The 18,310-nt window shown below is 38.2% G+C and overlaps 1 protein-coding gene across 12 annotated transcripts in view; it reads right to left on the reverse strand.

The window, feature by feature from the left end:
* The window catches only part of Sntg1 (syntrophin, gamma 1), a 941,919-nt gene that overhangs the window by 261,773 nt on the left and 661,836 nt on the right, over nucleotides 1-18,310 (reverse strand). For all 12 annotated transcript variants that reach the window (XR_001778003.2, XM_006495573.4, XM_017312321.2 and 9 more), the window contains one exon: nucleotides 3,268-3,370. Coding sequence is in view for 9 of the 12 variants with exons in the window: in XM_006495573.4 (XP_006495636.1) it covers nucleotides 3,268-3,370 (103 nt within the window). In the remaining 3 variants the exon portion in view is untranslated. The remainder of the gene's footprint in view (nucleotides 1-3,267; nucleotides 3,371-18,310) is intronic.

The following is an 18,310-nucleotide window of genomic DNA, read 5'->3' on the forward strand; positions in this document are numbered from 1 at the left end:
ACTGTTTGAATTTGCAGTTGAACAGGAATAGCTTAGACTTCTAACCTAGAATGAACTACAATCCAGAAATGATGGGCACACTGTTATACAGATCTTGAGGCTTGAAGACACGGGCTTTTGATCCGGATCTTGAGGTATAGTTTCCATAAAATGCTTAGGATCAGGCATGATGGTACACAGCTGAATTTAAGGCTAGCCTGGGACAGAGCAAGTTCTAAGTAAAGAAAAGCTTAAGTCCATGCATGGTGGTATAAGCCTTTAATCCCAGCACTCAAGTGACAGAGTCTTGCAGATCTCTGAGTTCAAGGTCAATCTACAGAACAAGTTCCTGGACAGCCAAGCATCAAGAGTGTTGGAAAACAGAAAGATAGTAATAGAACCGGGGGGGGGGGGTGGAGGAGGAATTTACATCCTAAGCAAGCAGCAGAATTTGGTTGCTTTGGTCATGTGGCTCTGGCTTTAGAGTTAAGGATAGAAGGGATAAGTGGGACAATTGATGCTGGTTAGCTGGAACTAAGAATTTAGTGGTGATTAAGAAGAAACCAGAATCACTGAGGTGAAATCTTCTGGGAAATATTTTCTGAGAGTACAAAGAACCTGTGTTACAGAGATAACCAAAGTTGTACCTCATTCCACAGCTGGACTCAGCAATGTGTAAGAATCAGTCAGGTGGTACTGGTTTTGAAGGTGTGAAGGGATCATGGAGAGCAGCTGATGCTTGACCCTGTGAGAAGCCATGGAAAACCATTGGTGTAAGTGCAGCCTCAGTTGTAGTTGATGGCCCAGAACTGAAGGGATTATGCAAATAAGTTGAAGCTTGGTACCATAAAGAGAGCCTTTGAGAGGCTATTGGTGAAGCCTAGTTGTACCAGAAGTCCCCAGTTTATTGGAAATGATAGTAACATGGAATGATCTCCAAGAGCCACAGTAGCAGTGGAGTAGAGGCAACCTGAGCCTAGAGTGCTACAGAATACAGAGCTATAGATATGACAAAGCTTAAAAGATCATGTGTGGATCCCAGACACTGGAACAAGAAGCTGTAGTATTGAAGTTGCCTTGGAGGCACTAAGATGTTCAAATTAGCAGAGCCATGGGATACTGAAGAAAGCTGCTAACAGGGACTGGATCCAGACAAAGAAAATTGTGTTGCAGTCAATAAAGCTACAAGGAGTTTTCCATTAGACATGAGATGCTGAGTTTGGAATTTGCCCAACTGGGATTTGGCCTTGCTTTAGTCCAGCGTTTAATTCCTATGGAATTGTAGTATGATAATATATACCCTGTGATGTTGGAGGACGTAATCTGTTGTTTAATCTTTATTTTATAGGGGATTACAGTTAAGTGATTGGATGAATCTCAGAAGAGGCTTTGAACTTTGGACTTTTAGTGTTGTTGAGACTGTTATAGACTATAGGACTTTTGAAGCTGGACAAATATATTTTGCATTACGCTATGCCTATAGCCCCCTTAAACTTATGTCTTTGAATAAGCATGTGGAAGCCAAGGAGTGGAATGTGGTGGTTTGAACATGCTTGGCTCAGAAAGTGGTACTATTTGGAGATTGGCCTTGCTGGAGGAAGTGTTTCACTGTGGGGGTGAGCTTTGATGCTCTTCCCAGTGTAGAAGATTTGCTCTTTTCCTCTTGACCTTTGGAACAAGATGTAGAGTGCTCAGCTTCTCTCACACTATGCCAGCTTAGATGCTGCCATGATCCTGACTTGATAATGGACTGAACCTCAGAACCTGTAAGCCAGTACCAAATAAATGCCCTTTATAAGAGTTGCCTTGATCATGATGTCTGTTCACAGCAGTAAAACCATAACTAAGACAACCCATATATTAGTATAAGGCTCAATCCTCATCATTGAGCTTTTTCATGCAGTAGATAGCAACTAACACAGATGCCCACAACTAGGGAGTATGCAGAGAATATAAGACATCAAAATTCCCACATGTAAATGTGATACCTATATCAAATCATTCCTTTCAAGGTTCAAGGTTGTTGGCAGAAGACAGGACAGAAAGATTATAAGAGCTAGAGGTGGTAGCTAGCCTCAAAAAAAGTTATGCTTTTTAGACACAACAGGGCAGAGACATAAATGACTCACAGAAATTACCACAGCATTCACAAAATTTGCACAAGATTAAGCCACAAAACATCCTAGCAGTTGAATGACATCTTATTTTAAATGGGATACAAATGGAAAACCAACACATGTATGCAAAGATGATGACCATCAGTAGTGATTAGGGAAGTTCTACCAAAGCCACAATATCACTGTTGATTCATGAAAACACCATGTTAAAAAAAGTAACATAAAGAAAAAAATTGTGCCAGGCGTGGTGGCGCACGCCTTTAATCCCAGCACTTGGGAGGCAGAGGCAGGCAGACCTCTGAGTTCAATGCCAGCCTGGTCTACAGAGTGAGTTCCAGGACAGCCAAGGCTACACAGAGAAACCCTGTCTCGGAAAAAAAAATTGCAGATGATTCAAAGAAATTGACAATGTTGATAATGTTGGTGTGAATGCAAGGTCCCCCATAGAAAGTACCATAGCTAGTATTCAAAACAACACAGAGAACCAGAAATCCACTTCCAAGTATACATCCCAAGCAAGAGATAGCATGACTTCAAAATAATACTTGTATAAATACAGCTTTATTGATAATAGCAAAACCATGGAACTAACAAAATGTCCATTAGTTGATGAAAGTTCAAATATGATGGAGTTTTTATTCAGTCTTAGAAACAAAGGATAGTTTGTCCTAGGGCAAAGGCATACATTTCACTATGGATTAACAACTACAATAACAACAAGAACAACAACAACAATACACACACACACATATAAAAACATACACACACATGTACACACAAAACTCATCAGAAGCAAAACTTTTAAATAATAGGAAAATTATCTGAACATAAATTTATGCCAAAAGCAATAGGAATGGTTAAGAAGCACATGGAACATGGTTAAAGGCTGTGTAAAGTAAATGTACAAGGGGAGAGCAGAGCTGGTGAAAATTAGATGGCAGATGTCATAATCAGTAGAAAGGAAGCGTTTCAGTATTTTCAACATAAAACCATAAATTTTTAACTTTCAAGACAAGTGAATTCTATATGATTTGGTGATTCTATGCAGTATACATATATCCATTTCACACTGTACTCTTAGAAGAAAATGCCAAGTACTGTTTAGAAAGAAATGGGGGACGGAGAACAAATGCCATGTTGTGATTATTGTTTCTATTCTATGAATGCTTACATGCACAGTCTTCATTAACTGGGAGTTTGAGGAAAGCAGGTGCTCGTTTTAAGAATGACACTGTCAGGGTCACTTCCTCCCCAGCATTCCGAAGAACCTGAACCTGGAAACAGAAAAGATTAACAGAATGTAGTCATCATTAGTTACACAATTTTGTACAATCATAAATCCTGAGCACTATCGACTGTTTTCCCACATCTTGAGTTTCTGTTGTGACTAGAAACACTTTTTGAAAGATAAAAATATAACTTCCTAAGTACTGTCATAAACCTCACACTTCCCCTGCTTATGTCCCCTTCAGCCTGATTGGATGCATGGTGAACCTCTCAGCCACATCCACAGAACTAAACTATGGTTATCTTAGGCAGGGTTAGAGTCTATCACAAGCTCTAAAGAATGGCAGTTGTTAAGGCATGTTGGAGCCACTATATCTTTTAATGTAATCACTGTTTATTGGGTACATATTTGTAATGTTAAATTGACTAATCATTGCTGGTAAATGGAAAATGATCTTCTCAGTATAGTCCAAAGAAATGCTTCTTATAAAGCTGTATCAATTTATTCAAACACTTTAAAACATAACTAAATTTTTCCTGTTCCTGAAGAGCTGTAGAAATAAAGAATTTCGGTATCATCAGTAATCTTCAACATTTGAAATTACAGAATAAATAGGTCTAGTACTACCAGCTAAAACAGTTCTGATTTTCTTATAAAATCAAAGAAATAAAAAACCATCAGTGGAAGATCAGTCTAAGAAAGGAATTAAAGAAAGGCTAAGAGTCTGAGATGTAAAAGTTTTACTGTATGTAACCTCCCCCCCCCCTTCTCCACAGCCTGATCTTAACCAGAGCCAGATCTTAACCTTGCTACCTGCCACTAAGTAGATTACCTAGGGTGGAGCCTTCCTCCCTAGATCACTCTATTGTTCAGCTAATGCCACTGTTCTTCAAGATACTACTACCTTCTGGGAGGCCTTTGAGCTATTCCAGAGACTACACCCTATCCTGCGCATCATCACCTGCAGCTGTATCCAGGCTCCAAGGATGAATTGGTGGGAATGGGCCTCCCCCCTCCCCCTTTATAAGCGCATTTGCCATTAAACATTTGAGCTTTGATCAGGAAACTTGACTTAGCTCCATTCTTTCTCTCAACTGCCTAGTTTCCCCTCTCTTTTCAGCCCCAGTTTGCCTCCCAGGTGAAACCCCATTTCTTGTGAGCAGCAGGCTGGCTTCCAACATATGTATATATGGCAAATCAGATAAATATAGGTGTGATTATAAATACTGATATAAACCATAGTTAGAAATAAGAAACTTAAAGATGTAGATGTAGCTAAAGACACACAAAAGCATACATTACTCATAAGCATAAAGACAATCTCCATGCTGGGAATTTCCTATTGCTCTGAAAGTCCTCTTTTCCAAATATGGAGACTGAGCAACAACAGTAGTCATGGTTTCTCATCCTGACACCCCAGATACCCTGAAGAAAATGCTTGGCATTATAAACAAAGCCCACAATCTTCATCAAATCATTATCCACAGCAAGGGCTGGCTAGAAATGTCCAACTAAACCAACCCTTTCCTAATTAGTGACGCCAGGAGGCCAATCTGGGAATCTCTTTCATCTCTTCAGGCTATACAAGCATAGAACAGTGGGATTTCTAGTGAAAAAAGATCAATCAACCCAAACAGAATCTTGCAAATTAACTCCATACTACATAGTCTAAAAGGATACATAGCCAGATTTATGTAGTGAATTTCTGGCTTTATAAATTATGGAAAACTAACATAGGATTTTTACAAATATTTAGCTAACATAAAAAGTTAGTGAAGATGAAATAAAACATATTAAAGCAAAAATTTAACCATTTGAACGGGAAAGTAACAACCAGCTCACAACAAGGTAAACCACCTATTAGAGCTCTATGGCAATGACCATAAAAGAACCATAAATTATCCAGCAAGAAGTTACAATTGCATCAAATCCATTGAAATATCATAAGCTTGCAGCAAAGAAATGTTGAATTATAAAAAACATTAACACAAAGTACAATGACATATGTAGAATGCTTTCTGAGTTAAGGAAGAATAGAGCAGTGCTTGAGAATCAGGAAAACTAAATTAACAGAGTTAAGAGCTTCAGTGACAGGCAGACATTCATATATGTGAACACTCTCACATGCACTTTAGTAAGTGAAATCTGAAAGTATCTAAAGATAATACATTTTGATCAGATGGAGTTTAATCTAGAAATACAACATTATTTAACATTAAAAAATTGTTAAAGCACACTGAAGCACTAGACTATGCCTTGACCTTGCTGGGTGGGCTTTGTTGAAGCAAGCACGTGGTAGAAAGATAGGAGAGAAAAAGAACATAGGTTGTTTGTTTGCAATGTATTGAGGCAGAACTGGAGAAACAAAGGCAGTGAGAAACAGCTTGATGTGAGAGGTCTGTGCTACCTCTGAGTCTATGGGGATGTCCAGACCTATGCTGCTGCTGAGAACCCTATCTAGGTCTATAGTCCTACTGCAGCTAAGGTCTGTGTTGATATATATGGTTTGTATTACAACCAAAGGCTATGCAGATGCCTATGCTCTGTACTGTAGCCTGAAGCCTTATGGATATCAAAGGGCCTCACTAAATTGGCTCCAATCAAGGTGGTGCCAGGGGTAACATGGGTAATGAAGAGCAATACATAGGAAGCATGGGGAAGCTGGCTTTGGTGGTAAAAACACAGGAGAACTTTAGCATGAGTGCAGGGGAAGTGGCCCCACCCCTTGCCTGGAGAACTGGTTCTGGTGGTATGGATGGTGGAGATATGACAGGTTAACCAATTCAGCTACCACCCAGGCCCATATCTGTAGCTTTGAGTTGCTCCCCAAACCCCAACATCTTCCCAAAATACAAGCTACTGGAGCATGTGAAGAGTCTGGTCCTGCAGATCCATAGCCAAAGGAGATCCATAACTCAGAGCAACAGCAGGATACCAAAGAAACTATTTGAGGGTTCAGTATTAATGGTATAGCAGAAGCCAGAAGCCTTGAATTAGACTGATGACTCATGGCAATAAACATTTGAAAGTAAACCTATTTAGGAGAAAGGGTATTGTGCAATGCATGAAAAGGTTTACAGCAACTTACAGTGCCAGTGTGATAAAAGAGTATGTAATGGAGAGGTGGCAAAATGGAGGATCCCAATGGTACATGCACAGAAGTCTGCAGTTGATAGAGCAGGTCATGCCCCAGAGGTGTTCACAAAATGTGTTTTTGTTGTTGTTTTCTTTGGTTTTGTTTGTTTGCTTTTGTGGGTTTTGTTGTTGTTTTGTTTTGTTTTTCTCTTCAGAACTTTATTTTTATTTTTATTTTCCTTGGGAAATTATTTTTATTTTCCTTGAGATTAAATGGGTAGAGAATAGAAATGGAAGAACTTAGAAATGTGTGGGGTTGGGATGCATTATATAAAGTTCCCAAAGATTCAAAAAATTATGTTAATTTAAAAAAGACCCAGAATACACAGCAGCTGTATTCTGCAGTGTACATATGTAATAAACACTGAATAACAGCTTAAGCAAACTTCTTAGAATTGATACATGTAATATGTGAAAACCTATGAATAAGATAATCTTTTTTTTCCATTTTTTATTAGGTATTTAGCTCATTTACATTTCCAATGCTATACCAAAGGCCCCCATACCCACCCCCACTCCCCTACACACCCACTCCCCCTTTTTGGCCCTGGCGTCCCCCTGTACTGGGGCATATAAAGTTTGCGTGTCCAATGGGCCTCTCTTTCCAGTGATGGCCGACTAGGCCATCTTTTGATACATATGCAGCTAGAGTCAAGAGCTCCAGGGTACTGGTTAGTTCATAATGTTGTTCCACCTATAGGGTTGCATTTCCCTTTAGCTCCTTGGGTACTTTCTCTAGCTCCTCCATTGGGAGCCCTGTGATCCATCCATTAGCTGACTGTGAGCATCCACTTCTGTGTTTGCTAGGCCCCGGCATAGTCTCACAAGAGACAGCTACATCTGGGTCCTTTCGATAAAATCTTGCTAGTATATGCAATGGTGTCAGCGTTTGGATGCTGATTATGGGGTGGATCCCTGGATATGGCAGTCTCTACATGGTCCATCCTTTCATCTCAGCTCCAAACTTTGTCTCTGTAACTCCTTCCATGGGTGTTTTGTTCCCAAATCTAAGGAGGGGCATAGTGTCCACACTTCAGTCTTCATTCTTCTTGAGTTTCATGTGTTTAGCAAATTATATCTTATATCTTGGGTATCCTAGGTTTGGGGCTAATATCCACTTATCAGTGAGTACATATTGTGTGAGTTTCTTTGTGAATGTGTTTTCTCACTCAGGATGATGCCCTCCAGGTCCATCCATTTGGCTAGGAATTTCATAAATTCATTCTTTTTAATAGCTGAGTAGTACTCCATTGTGTAGATGTACCACATTTTCTGTATCCATTCCTCTGTTGAGGGGCATCTAGGTTCTTTCCAGCTTCTGGCTATTATAAATAAGGCTGCTATGAACATAGTGGAGCATGTGTCCTTCTTACCAGTTGGGGCATCTTCTGGATATATGCCCAGGAGAGGTATTGCTGGATCCTCCGGTAGTACTATGTCCAATTTTCTGAGGAACCGCCAGACGGATTTCCAGAGTGGTTGTACAAGCCTGTAATCCCACCAACAGTGGAGGAGTGTTCCTCTTTCTCCACATCCTCGCTAGCATCTGCTGTCACCTGAATTTTTGATCTTAGCCATTCTGACTGGTGTGAGATGGAATCTCAGGGTTGTTTTGATTTGCATTTCCCTGATGATTAAGGATGTTGAACATTTTTTCAGGTGCTTCTCTGCCATTCGGTATTCCTCAGGTGAGAATTCTTTGTTCAGTTCTGAGCCCCATTTTTAATGGGGTTATTTGATTTTCTGAAGTCCACCTTCTTGAGTTCTTTATATATGTTGGATATTAGTCCCCTATCTGATTTAGGATAGGTAAAGATCCTTTCCCAATCTGTTGGTGGTCTTTTTGTCTTATTGACGGTGTCTTTTGCCTTGCAGAAACTTTGGAGTTTCATTAGGTCCCATTTGTCAATTCTCGATCTTACAGCACAAGCCATTGATGTTCTGTTCAGGAATTTTTCCCCTGTGCCCATATCTTCAAGGCTTTTCCCCACTTTCTCCTCTATAAGTTTCAGTGTCTCTGGTTTTATGTGAAGTTCCTTGATCCACTTAGATTTGACCTTAGTACAAGGAGATAAGTATGGATCGATTCGCATTCTTCTACATGATAACAACCAGTTGTGCCAGCACCAATTGTTGAAAATGCTGTCTTTCTTCCACTGGATGGTTTAGTCAGAAACTGGAAAGAATCCACGTGTCCCTCAAAAGAGGAATGGATACAGAAAATGTGCTACATTTACACAATGGAGTACTATTCAGCTATTAAAAACAATGAGTTTATGAAATTTGTAGGCAAATGGATGGATCTGGAGTATATCATCCTGAGTGAGGTAACATAATCACAAAAGAACACACATGGTATGCACTCACTGATAAGTGGATATTAGCCCAGAAACTTAGACTACCCAAGACACTATTTACAAAACACATGAAACTCAAGAAGAAGCAAGACCAACGAGTGGATACTTCATTCCTTCTTAGGATGGGGAACAAAATATCCATGGACGGAGTTACAGAGACAAAGTTCAGAGCTGAGGTGGAAGAAAGGATCATAATGATACCAAATATTTTCTCTCATTTGTGAAAATCTAGATTTTTGTGGGAAGGGGAGTAGAGGTTGGAAAGTGTGTGTGTGTGTGTGTGTGTGTGTGTGTGTGTGTGTGTGTGTATGTGTTATGTGGATTTAATTTGTATCTCTTCCTTCCCTTGTCCTACTAGGTTAGCAAATACTTTAAATTATATTAAAAATGGAGAGCACACATTCTTGACTTAATCCTGATATTAGTAGAAATGCTTTCGTATTTCCATACTCAATAAAGTCTAACAATAGGTCTGTCACATATAGCTTTTATTAAGATGGTATGTGTTCCTTAGGTTCTTCAAGGCTTTTATCATGAAGAAATGTTGGATTTCATCAGAAAGCATATACTGCCTCTATTAACATGACAAATGATCCTGTGATTTGTCGATATATGTATATATATGCTGAATTGTTTGTTTTTAATCTGACATGTTAAGACATCCTTGAAGCTCTGGAATAAAGAATTTTATCATGATCTTTCAAACTTGGCCTTAAATTCCATTTGCAAGCATTTTACACTGTCTGCATCTAGTTTGTGAGAGATATTGGTTCATTTCTCTGAAAAAGGCAATGTTTGAGATGTAAATGAATGATTAAATAAATAAGTAAATAAATAAATAAGAAAAAAACAGTTTGGTGGTACTTCTTTCTTTTACATTTCATGGGATATGAGCAATTATATCAGTTCTTTGAAAGACAGATTTCAAAAGTGATTAGGTCTAGGCCTGGAAGCTGTTTTTATTTGGTAGAGCTTTAAAGTACCAATCTCTCTCTCTCTCTCTCTCTCTCTCTCCATATATATATGTGTGTGTGTGTGTGTGTGTGTTTAAATCATTTACATTATGATGACTAAATCTAGACAAGTCATATACATAGAGAAATTTATCTACACCATTAGCTTTTCTAATTTACTATAATTTATCTTTGAGGTGTGTAATGTATATTTTCTGAATTTTATTGAGAGCTGTGTATCATTTTTATCTTCAGTGAGTTGAAATTTGTGTTTTCTCTCTCTTGTTATTGCTAAGGGTTTGTCTTGCTTATGTTTATAAATGTTAATTTGATTTAATTTCTTTTGTTACGTTTTATTTATTTTTCTTTCATTAATGTATTACTTTTTATCTAATTACTTTGGATTTGTATGATTTATCCTGTTTTTGTTTTCTTCCTGGCCTTAAGCTATATCATTAAGTTATATAAAGTATGCTAACTAGTTTTGTTTTTGTTTTGTTTTGATAGTTTGTTTGTTTTCTCAAGTTGGCACAGCAACATTCATCTATGTAGAAGAACTGCAATTGAGGAAAAACAATCCTAAATATATTGCCTGTAGGCAAATCTATGGGACATTTCTTGATTAATGATTGATATGAAAAGGCTCAGCCCATTTTTACCAGGGCCCAAGAACTTAGTATAACTGACTCCATGATAAACTACCTCAACATAGAGACAACACCATAAACAAAGACTTAATCCATCAAAGATCATATTTCTCGGAAAGTGTCTATCTAACTTTGCTTTTTTTTTTTTTTTTTTTTTTTTGCTTCTATAGCTCGATTTCTGAGTAATTGTTCTTGTTAATTGAAATATATCAACCAGGAACATGGATGTTGTGCTTAAAATCTCACCTGAGAAAGGTTCACTGCTACAATGGTATCCCAAACATCAAGTGTAGTTAATAACTGACTAATGAAGATTTCCTATTGGCTTAAACCCACATATAAGTAGTCTTTTCTGGTGGAAACCCTGAAAAACACTGAAGGTGGTATCACACTTGAGCAGAAGTCCAGGGTTGTATGAAAAAAAAAAAAAAAAAAGACTGTGAAAGCCAAGGGGAATAAAACAAAACTCCTTTGTAGTCTCTGTTTCAGTTCCTGCCACTAAGTTTATGTCCCATTGGGCTTCCCTCAATCTCTTGTGACTCAGGCTATGTGAGTCAATTAAACCCTTTTCTACTTAATTTACTTTAGGTCATGTCTTTATTAGAGCAATAGAATTCACACAAAGGCATGCTGTGCCTTTTATTTGTTTTTAACTTTGTAAGTTGTAGCAATAAACAATTTATTTCTTTTTTTATTGGGTATTTATTTCATTTACATTTCCAATGCTATCCCAAAAGTCCCCCACCCACCCACTCCTACTTCTTGGCCCTGTTGTTCCCCTGTACTGAGGCATATAAAGTTTGCACGACTAATGGGCCTCTTTTTCCACTGATAAGGTTGGATTAACTTATATGTTTTTATATGACATTCTGCCATTCTCATTAAATTCTCTTTCAATTCTAGAATGATATTTTTCCATCTCTCCAATGACTTTAATCTTCACTGGCAATTATTGCTTGTGAACAAACAACATCTAGAATTAACAAAAATTCAAGGGGTTGGGTACACCCATGGGGAATTTTTCTTGGTTGAATTATTTAGGGTGTGAGAACCCATCCTAGATTCAGATCTTTTATGTTGGGAAGATCCACATTTTCAAGTGACAGCCTATATAAAGGACATGGAAAAAGGAACTGCTTGTTCCTTGCCTGTTTGTCCTCATTCATGCTGACAAGTTGTTTCCTTCACTGGTATTAAGAGCCATTGTTGGACTACTTGAACCACAGCTTGTAAGCCACTGGAATAAAGCTCATAAACGTATTTACTCAATCTATCTAAGGCATCATTATGCAAGAGTGCACTGCTATTCAACTTCCACAGGCTATGTATGCTTTCTACTTCTCTTGCTGTCAGTTTCCATTTATATTCCAGCATATATTTTATGTTTCAGAAAGAATATAATATTGTAATATTCTTATACTTGTTAAGACTTCCTTTGTGTCCTATTATTCCAGCATATATTTCATGTTTCAGAAAGAATATAATATGGTAATATTCTTATACTTGTTCAGACTTCCGTTGTGTCCTATTACATAATTTGTTTCAAAGAAAGTAGGGTCTATGTTTCATAAATGTTTGTTAGGCACGTTAGGTCTATAATGTCATTTAATTCACATGTTTCTTTAGTATCTGTATTACCTGTTAATTCATGATATTTAGAATGAACAGTGAGAAATTTAAAAATACAACCAGATGACTTAAATGAGTCCCAGGTCTCATGAACTGATACATGGAATTCTTGCCAATCAGGCTAAACTATTTCTTTGGGACAGCTTTTACAATGAATAAAATGACAATATAAATAAATAACAACAACAACAAAAAAAGAAGAGGACAAAAGGAAGTGGGCCTGGAAATAAAAACAGAGTGAACAAAAGCTACCCTGCTAAACAGACATGCATTAAACAAAGGAGGAATAAATGTGAAGGGAAGAAAAGTCACTGGGACATAGAGTCCAAACACAGTCTCCCCTCATTGATATTTGCAGCTTCAATCTTCTCAGCAGTCCTTCTTGAATCCCCAGATGCTGACTACAACCCTGGAATAGAGTTACAGTTCACACTCCTGGACAGACGTTCAAAAGTCAGGTTTTAGTTGATGTTATCATTCTTCGTGATCTTTTGAAAGGTCCAGGTTTGGATACATGTCAGAAGCCATCCAGGAGAGGCTAAGGCTAGCAGATGAATGACTTTCCTAAGATGGTTCGCTGTGTTTGTATGGACTGTGAGATTTTGTCACAGGATTTCTTCTTGTATTCCTTTCCTGTCATCATTAAATTAATGTAAAAATTCCTCTTTGCAGACCAACAATCATTAAATTAATGTAAAAATTCCTTTTTGCAGACCAACAAAGGTATATTATGTTATAATAACAATATGTAAATAAATAGATGATTTCTTAATTTCTAATACTTATTCTATAGATTTTCTAAGTTTATACCACTAACAATGAATCCTTTATAGAAAGGGCTACAATTAAGGTCCTACAAATCTTCATGTATCAAAAGCTATTTACACTAGGATAGAAGGCAGGCATGAAACAGAATTATGATCTAGATAACAATTACTTTTAGGCTGGTTTTAAAACCATCATCTGATAGCTAATGGCCATAAACAGGGAATGAATGATTTATTGTAGGTGCAAGGGCAGAAGATAAAATATTGCCTGGAGATTACATGTATACACACACACACACACACACACACACGCACACACACAAAACTTCAATATTAATGAGACATTAAATAGATTGCCTCTTGACATACTATGCTAACTTAAACCTAAAAATTATAGTTTTTAACTTTTAGTGAACCTGTGGAGATGGTAGCAGTTAGCAAATGTTTAGTTAGATAATTAGTCCTAATGAAAACACATGTAAACATCTTGTTTGTTTCTTCTTATTCAATTTATGATTTGCATTTATGCTTGAACTTGTTGTGAACTTTTGAAAAAAGATGCTTGGAAAACCATCTGATCATGCATCCTGAAAAAAATGTTTAAGTACTGAAAACAACCAAAATAGTAAGTCAGGTTTTTTTTTAAGATCAATAGAAAGTTAGTTTACTCCTTTTCTTTTCTTTTTTTTTCTTTCCATTTTTTATTAGGTATTTAGCTCATTTACATTTCCAATGCTATACCAAAAGTCCCCCATACCCACCCACCCCCACTCCCCTACCCGCCCACTCCCCCTTTTTGGCCCTGGCATTCCCCTGTTCTGGGGCATATAAAGTTTGCGTGTCCAATGGGCCTCTCTCTCCAGTGATGGCCGACTAGGCCATCTTTTGATACATATGCAGCTAGAGTCAAGAGCTCCGGGGTACTGGTTAGTTCATAATGTTGATCCACCTATAGGGTTGCAGATCCCGTTAGCTCCTTGGGTACTTTCTCTAGCTCCTCCATTGGGAGCCCTGTGATCCATCCATTGGCTGACTGTGAGCATCTACTTCTGTGTTTGCTAGGCCCTGGCATAGTCTCACAAGAGACAGCTACATCTGGGTCCTTGCAATAAAATCTTGCCAGTGTATGCAATGGTGTCAGCGTTTGGATGCTGATTATGGGGTGGATCCCTGGATATGGCAGTCTCTACATGGTCCATCCTTTCATCTCAGCTCCAAACTTTGTCTCTGTAACTCCTTCCAAGGGTGTTTTGTTCCCACTTCTAAGGAGGGGCATAGTGTCCACACTTCAGTCTTCATTTTTCTTGAGTTTCATGTGTTTAGCAAATTGTATCTTATATCTTGGGTATCCTAGGTTTTGGGCTAATATCCACTTATCAGTGAGTACATATTGTGTGAGTTCCTTTGTGAATGTGTTTTCTCACTCAGGATGATGCCCTCCAGGTCTATCCATTTGGCTAGGAATTTCATAAATTCATTCTTTTTAATAGCTGAGTAGTACTCCATTGTGTAGATGTACCACATTTTCTGTATCCATTCCTCTGTTGAGGGGCATCTAGGTTCTTTCCAGCTTCTGGCTATTATAAATAAGGCTGCTATGAACATAGTGGAGCATGTGTCCTTCTTACCAGTTGGGGCATCTTCTGGATATATGCCCAGGAGAGGTATTGCTGGATCCTCCGGTAGTACTATGTCCAATTTTCTGAGGAACCGCCAGACGGATTTCCAGAGTGGTTGTACAAGCCTGCAATCCCACCAACAGTGGAGGAGTGTTCCTCTTTCTCCACATCCTCGCCAGCATCTGCTGTCACCTGAATTTTTGATCTTAGCCATTCTGACTGGTGTGAGGTGGAATCTCAGGGTTGTTTTGATTTGCATTTCCCTGATGATTAAGGATGTTGAACATTTTTTCAGGTGCTTCTCTGCCATTCGGTATTCCTCAGGTGAGAATTCTTTGTTCAGTTCTGAGCCCCATTTTTTAATGGGGTTATTTGATTTTCTGAAGTCCACCTTCTTGAGTTCTTTATATATGTTGGATATTAGTCCCCTATCTGATTTAGGATAGGTAAATATCCTTTCCCAATCTGTTGGTGGTCTTTTTGTCTTATTGACGGTGTCTTTTGCCTTGCAGAAACTTTGGAGTTTCATTAGGTCCCATTTGTCGATTCTCGATCTTACAGCACAAGCCATTGCTGTTCTGTTCAGGAATTTTTCCCCTGTGCCCATATCTTCAAGGCTTTTCCCCACTTTCTCCTCTATAAGTTTCAGTGTCTCTGGTTTTATGTGAAGTTCCTTGATCCACTTAGATTTGACCTTAGTACAAGGAGATAAGTATGGATCGATTCGCATTCTTCTACATGATAACAACCAGTTGTGCCAGCACCAATTGTTGAAAATGCTGTCTTTCTTCCACTGGATGGTTTTAGCTCCCTTGTCGAAGATCAAGTGACCATAGGTGTGTGGGTTCATTTCTGGGTCTTCAATTCTATTCCATTGGTCTACTTGTCTGTCTCTATACCAGTACCATGCAGTTTTTACCACAATTGCTCTGTAGTAATGCTTTAGGTCAGGCATGGTGATTCCACCAGAGGTTCTTTTATCCTTGAGAAGAGTTTTTGCTATCCTAGGTTTTTTGTTATTCCAGATGAATTTGCAAATTGCTCCTTCTAATTCCTTGAAGAAGTGAGTTGGAATTTTGATGGGGATTGCATTGAATCTGTAGATTTCTTTTGGCAAGATAGCCATTTTTACAATGTTGATCCTGCCAATCCATGAGCATGGGAGATCTTTCCATCTTCTGAGATCTTCTTTAATTTCTTTCTTCAGAGACTTGAAGTTTTTATCAGACAGATCTTTCACTTCCTTAGTTAGAGTCACGCCGAGATATTTTATATTATTTGTGACTATTGAGAAGGGTGCTGTTTCCCTAATTTCTTTCTCAGCCTGTTTATTCTTTGTGTAGAGAAAGGCCATTGACTTGTTTGAGTTAATTTTATATCCAGCTACTTCACCGAAGCTGTTTATCAGGTTTAGGAGTTCTCTGGTGGAATTTTTAGGGTCACTTATATATACTATCATATCATCTGCAAAAAGTGATATTTTGACTTCCTCCTTTCCAATTTGTATCCCCTTGATCTCCTTTTGTTGTCGAATTGCTCTGGCTAATACTTCAAGTACTATGTTGAAAAGGTAGGGAGAAAGTGGACAGCCTTGTCTAGTCCCTGATTTTAGTGGGATTGCTTCCAGCTTCTCTCCATTTACTTTGATGTTGGCTACTGGTTTGCTGTAGATTGCTTTTATCATGTTTAGGTATGGGCCTTGAATTCCTGATCTTTCCAGAACTTTTATCATGAATGGGTGTTGGATCTTGTCAAATGCTTTTTCTGCATCTAACGAGATGATCATGTGGTTTTTGTCTTTGAGTTTGTTTATATAGTGGATTACATTGATGGATTTTCGTATAATAAACCATCCCTGCATCCCTGGAAAAAAACCTACTTGGTCAGGATGGATGATTGCTTTAATGTGTTGTTGGATTCGGTTAGCGAGAATTTTATTGAGGATTTTTGCATCGATATTCATAAGAGAAATTGGTCTGAAGTTCTCTATCTTTGCTGGATCTTTCTGTGGTTTAGGTATCAGAGTAATAGTGGCTTCATAAAATGAGTTGGGTAGAGTACTTTCTACTTCTATCTTGTGAAAAAGTTTGTGCAGAACTGGAATTAGGTCTTCTTTGAAGGTCTGATAGAACTCTGCACTAAACCCGTCTGGTCCTGGGCTTTTTTTGGCTGGGAGACTTTATAACTGCTTCTATTTCTTTAGGGGATATGGGACTGTTTAGAAGGTCAACTTGATCCTGATTCAACTTTGGTACCTGGTATCTGTCCAGAAATTTGTCCATTTCGTCCAGGTTTTCCAGTTTTGTTGAGTATAGCCTTTTGTAGAAGGATCTGATGGTGTTTTGGATTTCTTCAGGATCTGTTGTTATGTCTCCCTTTTCAGTTCTGATTTTGTTAATTAGGATTTTGTCACTGTGCCCTCTAGTGTGTCTAGCTAAGGGTTTATCTATCTTGTTGATTTTCTCAAAGAACCAACTCCTCATTTGGTTAATTCTTTGAATAGTTCTTCTTGTTTCCACTTGGTTGATTTCACCCCTGAGTTTGATTATTTCCTGCCGTCTACTCCTCTTGGGTGAATTTGCTTCCTTTTTTTCTAGAGCTTTTAGATGTGTTGTCAAGCTGCTAGTATGTGCTCTGTCCCGTTTCTTCTTGGAGGCACTCAGAGCTATGAGTTTCCCTCTTAGAAATGCTTTCATTGTGTCCCAAAGGTTTGGTTACGTTGTGGCTTCGTTTTCATTAAACTCTAAAAAGTCTTTAATTTCTTTCTTTATTCCTTCCTTGACCAAGGTATCATTGAGAAGAGTGTTGTTAAGTTTCCACGTGAGTGTTGGCTTTCTGTTATTTTTTTTGTTATTGAAGATCAGCCTTAGTGCATGGTGATCTGATAGGATACATGGGACAATTTCAATATTTTTGAATCTGTTGAGGCCTGTTTTGTGACCTATTATGTGGTCAATTTTGGAGAAGGTACCATGAGGTGCTGAGAAGAAGGTATATCCTTTTGTTTTAGGATAAAATGTTCTGTAGATATCTGTCAGATCCATTTGTTTCTTCACTTCTGTTAGTTTCAGTGTGTCCCTGTTTAGTTTCTGTTTCCATGATCTGTCCATTGGTGAAAGTGGTGTGTTGAAGTCTCCCACTATTATTGTGTGAGGTGCAATGTGTGCTTTGCGCTTTACTAAAGTTTCTTTAATGAATGTGGCTGCCCTTGTATTTGGAGCATAGATATTCAGAATTGAGAGTTCCTCTTGGAGGATTTTACCTTTGATGAGAACGAAGTGCCCCTCCTTGTCTTTTTTGATGACTTTGGGTTGGAAGTCAATCTTATCAGATATTAGGATGGCTACTCCAGCTTGTTTCTTCATACCATTTGCTTGGAAAATTGTTTTCCAGCCTTTCACTCTGAGGTAGTGTCTATCTTTTTCTCTGAGATGTGTCTCCTGTAAACAGCAAAATGTTGGGTCTTGTTTGTGTAGCCAGTTTGTTAGTCTATGTCTTTTTATTGGGGAGTTGAGACCATTGATGTTAAGAGATATTAAGGAAAAGTAATTGTTGCTTCCTGTTATTTTTGTTGTTAAAGTTGGCATTCTGTTCTTGTGGCTGTCTTCTTTTAGGTTTGTTGAGGGATTACCTTCTTGTTTTTTCTAGGGCATTGTTCCTGTTCCTGTATTGGTTTTTTTCTGTTATTAACCTTTGAAGCGCTGGATTCGTGGAGAGATAATGTGTGAATTTGGTTTTGTCGTGGAATACTTTGGTTTCTCCATCTATGGTAATTGAGAGTTTGGCTGGGTATAGTAGCCTGGGCTGGAATTTGTGTTCTCTTAGTGTCTGTATAACATCTGTCCAGGCTCTTCTGGCTTTCATAGTCTCTGGTGAAAA

The sequence above is a fragment of the Mus musculus genome, chromosome 1, assembly GCF_000001635.26.
Source record: "Mus musculus strain C57BL/6J chromosome 1, GRCm38.p6 C57BL/6J".
Classification (NCBI taxonomy): domain Eukaryota; kingdom Metazoa; phylum Chordata; class Mammalia; order Rodentia; family Muridae; genus Mus; species Mus musculus.